General features: G+C 32.8%; 1 protein-coding gene across 1 annotated transcript; it reads right to left on the bottom strand.

The window, feature by feature from the left end:
- Positions 1–585: 585 nt before the first annotated feature.
- LOC133793726 (uncharacterized) lies at positions 586–3,866 on the bottom strand. Its single transcript, XM_062231021.1, has 7 exons — positions 3,776–3,866; positions 3,427–3,671; positions 3,027–3,350; positions 2,862–2,957; positions 2,617–2,785; positions 2,395–2,532; positions 586–713 (listed from the first exon to the last, which is right to left on the bottom strand). Exons 1-7 carry the CDS (start codon positions 3,864–3,866, stop codon positions 586–588), a joined length of 1,191 nt encoding a protein of 396 aa, XP_062087005.1.
- Between the last annotated feature and the right edge of the window lie 1,964 nt (positions 3,867–5,830).

Here is a 5,830-nt window from a genome sequence, read left to right as displayed (position 1 = left end):
GATTCATTTAAAAAATCTTCAATATTCGTGCTTCGACTCAAACCTTCATGAGACTGTGGTAATGGCGGCGAAGGATAATATGGCCGAGTGATAACTCTACAAAATAGAGTTATTTTACCACTTTTTATGTGTTAATTGTTGCTTAGTTCTTGAGTTCTTAATTGATTTATTAAGTTTTTTTTAAGTAATTTTGAATTTATTAGGTTTATTTTAATTTTATAGATTTTTGTGTATTTTTATAGTTATATTGTTGTAAAATGTTATGGTTTAAATTATTTAAAATTAATATTGTTAAGTTAGGAGTAAAAAAAATGCAATTTTGAGCTTAAATGTTTAAGTAAATTAAATTTTAATTAATATTTTCATTGAACTTTTGTTGTATATTTCATTATTGAAAATATTTAGTTTTAATTTAATTTATGTTTGTTTTATAGGGAATTTTTTGTATGTTATTTGCTCTTGAAAAGCAAGAAGAATGGTGAAAAAAAATGGCATTTCTATAAAGAAAAAGCAAGGAATGTGACATTTTTCTCCAGGCCCAAGCTAGGCCCACGCCTGCCACGAGCCCAGCCCGTCTGCCTTCCTTCAGCAAGCACCACCAGCTGCCTCAAGACCTCTCCACGCCGCCACCTGTCCAATCTCCTCAACACATATGCACATCAACTCCACGCCTACCTCACGTGAAGCATCACACCCAATATTGACCATTTTTCCTTCAGCAAAGCATATAGCATCATCACCTCCATGCCAGGCCCAATGCCAGCATGCTAGGCCCAATGCCAGAGTCTTCTTCTCCCATCAGCTTCAATAGCCCATTTCGGCCCAGCCTATACCAAGCACCAAACAACCACAAAAGATACCCAAAAATCACATTTTCATTCTCAATATTTTTCACTCAAATATCAATTCACTTTTCCCTATTTTTCTTACCTAAATAAACATTCCTAATTTATTTTTTTTACCCTAGCTTTTCACTAATATTTTACCCAACCAAACATTTCATATTTCCAAAACTCTTACACTTACTCTATTTATCCTACCACTTCCCAACACAATTAAATTAATCAATTTATTTATTTTAATTTGATTAATTTAATCTCCACATTTTGCCTATAAATAGAGTCTTGTAAGACCATTTGGGAAGCTCTTCTTCTTCATCTTTTTTTCAACCTCTTCTACACTCCATAGTTCTCTCTTCTTTTCACTATTTTCTATCTATCATTTTCATCTTTTGAAGAGCATGTCAAGTATGTTATTTTGTAATTTTTATCTAGTTATGAGCTTATAATCTTTTTCAAAGGTTATTAAGAAGATGATGAAGCAAAATGTAACTAGATAGTATTTTTTGTAGTATGTTGATTTCCCATTTGTACAACATTGTTTATGGATTTTTCTATCAAAGATATGCATTTTTCATCTATTATTGAGTGTTAAAGCATATTACACTTAGTTCTTCATTATGCAAAAATATGATATTCTTTGATTAAATGTTTTTCATTAAATTGTTCACATCTAATTCTTAGAGCATAAGTATCATATTTTGCCTAAACATAATCTCTTTGATTTCTTGTAGTTTCATTAGGTTGTAACACAACTAATGCTTAGAAATTATATCTTATATAAGTGAAGAAAAATCCTACCTTTTTGAAAGAGTAACTTGTGCTTGAATAGAAAATATATTTTGAAAAAATATATAATGTGATTTATTTCAACTATATCTAAACTTGGGAATCAATATACTTATAAATACTATTGAACTTGCATTTTGTGGATTCTAACATCTTAATAATCTTATTTTACATATATCATTTGAAAACCATTTTTCTATTTAGTCTTAAATCTTTTTATTACTTGTCTTTTATTTTTCTAAAACAAAATCTCATCAAATATTTGGAACTAGGTTAGAATATTATTGCTTTGTTTGAAATAGTTTCTTTTGATGTTAGTCAACTCCCATGGGTTCGACCTCGTACTTATATGAACATTATATTTCGAAACGATTCGTGCACTTGCGAGTTTAAATATTAAAACACCCTCTTTTGGGTCCAACACCGAGGCTGTGGGCGAATCAAAGGAGACTGCTACTGTTGTTGATTCAGAGAAGTGTAGTACTGCTGATTATAAACGGGCTGCTGTGTCGATCCTCCATAATGAGGATATACCAGCTGCTGCTGCATGAACGGCCCAAATTGACCATACATAGGTTGTTGTTGCTGCTGCTGCGGTAATCCTCCAAACTAACTTCCCATAGGTTGTGTCTGAGGAAACTGGGAAGAAAGTCCAAACATATAATTAAAAAGTGGCGACTGAGAGGAACCACCAGATATGTTTGGAGAATTTTGTTGTGGTTGCTATGGCATCGACGCGTCCCCGAGCTTTGATTAGATGGACTACCTTGTTGTTGAGAAGGTAAGAACTGCTGCAATAAACTTTCATAGCGTGGGTCATGGAGGGAAGAATTAGTCTGAAAATTTCCTGACTCGACCTTATCACGCTTCTTAACCCACATCTCAGCCAAAACTCCCATCATCTCTGGAGTCACATTAGTAAGAACTTATGACTGAGTTTGGCTTGAACTTCGACTTGTGGAGCTAGATGCTGATTTCTTCCCTTTGCCTCTTGGCCTGTATCCCACTCCTATTTGATAATCAGACCTCGAGCCAAGGACTTTATCCATAACCTGATACTGTATTGATTTAGCAATAGAACCTTCACTAGAAGCAGATTCCGAACCTGACTGACAACTTTGAATATTTTGCCTCTCCATCTCTTGGGTCATTTGATCCTGCCAAAAGAAAATGTTAAAAAACCAATATTACTATAATTTAAGATCAATAAAGAAAGAAAAAACTTTAACTTACATGTAGTTCTTTGCAAGTTTCGCTAACCCAAGTCTTCGTAGATTTTTTTATATGAGTATCTCTCCAAGCATCAATAGCATGCTCATCAGGTTCATCCTACAAAATAATAGTGTTAGTTTAATTAATAATATAATAATATCAAATAAAGTTAAGTATTTTACTTACATATTCGTTACGAATCGCTGCCATTGATTTAGAGCCTTGCGTCGACAAATACTTCATTTCCTTTCTATTTTTCTTGTTCTGCGTGGATCGCGCTATAAACTTTGGGCTCAGAAACAAATCGACGATTTCTTTCCAGCTCTCCTTCGAGCACAAGTCAGGAATAGCATTGAGAGCACTATCCAAATCATTCGGATTTCCAGAATAATATTTTTGGAAATGAGAATGTCTAATATTCTTTCTCTCTGAATATCTTTTGCGCATCTCCGTATACAGAGTTCCCATAACTCTTTCAGGTTCTGGATGCCCATCGATATTATAGTAATACTAAAAAAAAAATTGTTAGTTTAAATTTTTATAGACTAAAATGTATAATATAAAAAAATTATATATTTTTTTTTACCTTCATCTTTTGAACGACCTGGTCTTTATATTGCTGAGGAACATCTTTAAAATCTAAATAATGTCCCGGCAATAGTAATGTAACTTCAGTACTCAATTGACGAACAAAAGCTTGGTGCTCAGTACCAACCACTTTGTCTGTCGCCGGATCAAGTTGCAATTCAAGTGGTTTGCCAGCATCCCGCCTTCGTTTTTCAATATTAATATTACTGGCAGGGCCACGTCCCCTCCTTCTTGCAGGACAATCTATTAATTTGTTTAATACATAAAAATAAAAATATTAGTAAATCTTAAACATTTAAACAGATTACGATTAAAATATATCACATAACTAAAATTTATATATTAACCTGACTCGCAAGTTGAGGGTATCCTGCTAGGATCTGTGGGGTCTTGACCACCACCATCTCCACCGTGATATGATACTATATCAGCTGACATTTCTCTTGTATTCATAAATATTTAAGATTTAATAATAAGAATAGAAATCAAATTTAAGATTTAATACCATCAAATTTAATTAAGTAATGAAATAATATTAAACAAAATCAATATCAACATAAATTGGAAAATACAAATCAAATTCAAATTTTTGTGTTTGTTACAAAGGTAATCATTACATAAAACTAATAATCACTATCACTTTCATCATTAACTAAATTAGCATTAACATCATCTTCACAAAAATCAATTAATAAATCATCTTCTTCATCTAATTCTTCATCTGCTTCTTCATCGCCTAACTCGTGATCCTCTTGACTAACATTTAAATTTTGTACTGTACTAATGTCAATCGAATTTTGAGTAGGTAGCATAACCAACTCGCCGAGATCCACAGTCAACACAAAATTTGATGAGCTAATATCATGTACCACATCAACGTCTGAATTAGCTTCACAGTTCTCGACGTCCCAAATTTTTCGATGGTTTACACCCTCAACAACTTTCCACTGATTTCCTCTAAGTAAATCATCGAGATAAAATACTTGCTTCGCTTGATTTGCAAGTATATATGGGCCATCCTTGTACCATTCCCCGCTAGTGTTTATACTAGTAATATTATTCTCTATAATTATTTTTTTCCTTCTTGGATCTATATTAAACCACTTACACTTGAACAATGTCACAGAATATGAGCCAGTAAATGTTAACTTTAATACTTCTTCAAGTATTCCATAATAGTTAAAATCTTCTGTTCCAGCAACAAATACTCCACTGTTTTGAGTGCTCCTCTTTAAATCTCGTTTGGTTGACATAAATCGAACATCATTCACTATACAACCTTCGTAATAAGCTCCTAAATGATCTGATCCAGATGCTAAAGCTAGCAACTCGTCACCATTATCTAACGATCCAAGCTTTTGTAAGTCGTATATCTAAAAGAATAAATAAAATTATTATAGAATTGAAAACAACACTTAAAAGGATGAAAGAATATAGGGTAGGTTTTTTTTTTCACCTTCTTGTGAAACCATCGCTGAAAATATTTCTTATGTAAAATGTTATGATCTCCATCCTGATATTTGATTTCTTCTAAGTGTTCACTATAAATAAGAACAAAAATTTTGAATCAGTTGAAAGCATTTTCAATGAAATAAAAGCAACTTTTGGGAAGAAACTTACTCCAAATATTCTTGAATTTCAGGTGAATTGTTGTATATGTACCACTCTGCTTGTTCACGAGTCGCACGATCAAGAGGCTTTAAAGTTTCTTTTGTTATAGGTCGACATTGCGATTGAAATACAAAAAGATTTCTTGGTGTCACCTCATCTTCATTGCGATCAAGACGATTAAATCTTGTTTCAACACCTTTGAAATACATCGAACAAAATGTCAAAGCCTCATCTGCAACATAACCCTCGGCTATCGACCCTTCAGGACGAGCTTTATTTCCAACGTAATTCTTTAATTTTTTCATGTATCTTTCAAATGGATACATCCAATGCATAAATACCGGTCCACCCAGAATTGCTTCTTCAGGCAAATGTAAAATCAAATGCACCATTATATCAAAAAAGGCTGGAGGAAATATGAGTTCCATTTTACATAATATTAGAATAAGATCTTTTTGTGCTTCCTCCATATCGCTAACCTTTATAGTTCTTGCACAAATTTGCCTTAAAAAGTTACATAACTCATAAATGGTAGTCGATATACTCTTTGAAAGAAACTTGCGAACACCCACTGATAGTAATCGTTGCATTATTACATGACTGTCGTGGGACTTTAAACCGCTGATATTTGTTAAATCAACATTTACTTTCTTCTTTAAATTGGAACAAAAATTATCTGGAAATTTCACATCTCGAATAAATTTACAAAACTGCATTCTTTGATCAGATGTGAGAACATAAGGGGCATGAGGCTTCATTAACTTTCCGCTGTCATCTTCATATATCCACAA

The sequence above is a fragment of the Humulus lupulus genome, chromosome 8 (assembly GCF_963169125.1).
Source record: "Humulus lupulus chromosome 8, drHumLupu1.1, whole genome shotgun sequence".
Taxonomy (NCBI): Eukaryota; Viridiplantae; Streptophyta; class Magnoliopsida; order Rosales; family Cannabaceae; genus Humulus; species Humulus lupulus.
The sequence above is the reverse complement of the archived record's forward strand: the minus strand, read 5'-3'. Positions and strand labels throughout refer to the sequence as shown.

Bases quoted from the DNA above. Each gene is read 5' to 3' on its own strand.
- LOC133793726 (XM_062231021.1), bottom strand. From the start codon at position 3,866: ATGTCAGCTGATATAGTATCATATCACGGTGGAGATGGTGGTGGTCAA. The intron at 3,351-3,426 runs GTAAAAAAAAAT...TTTTTTTTTTAG, and splicing joins AGGTCGTTCAAAAGATGAAG to TATTACTATAATATCGATGG. The intron at 714-2,394 runs GTAGTCCATCTA...GCTTTGCTGAAG, and splicing joins CTTACCTTCTCAACAACAAG to GAAAAATGGTCAATATTGGG.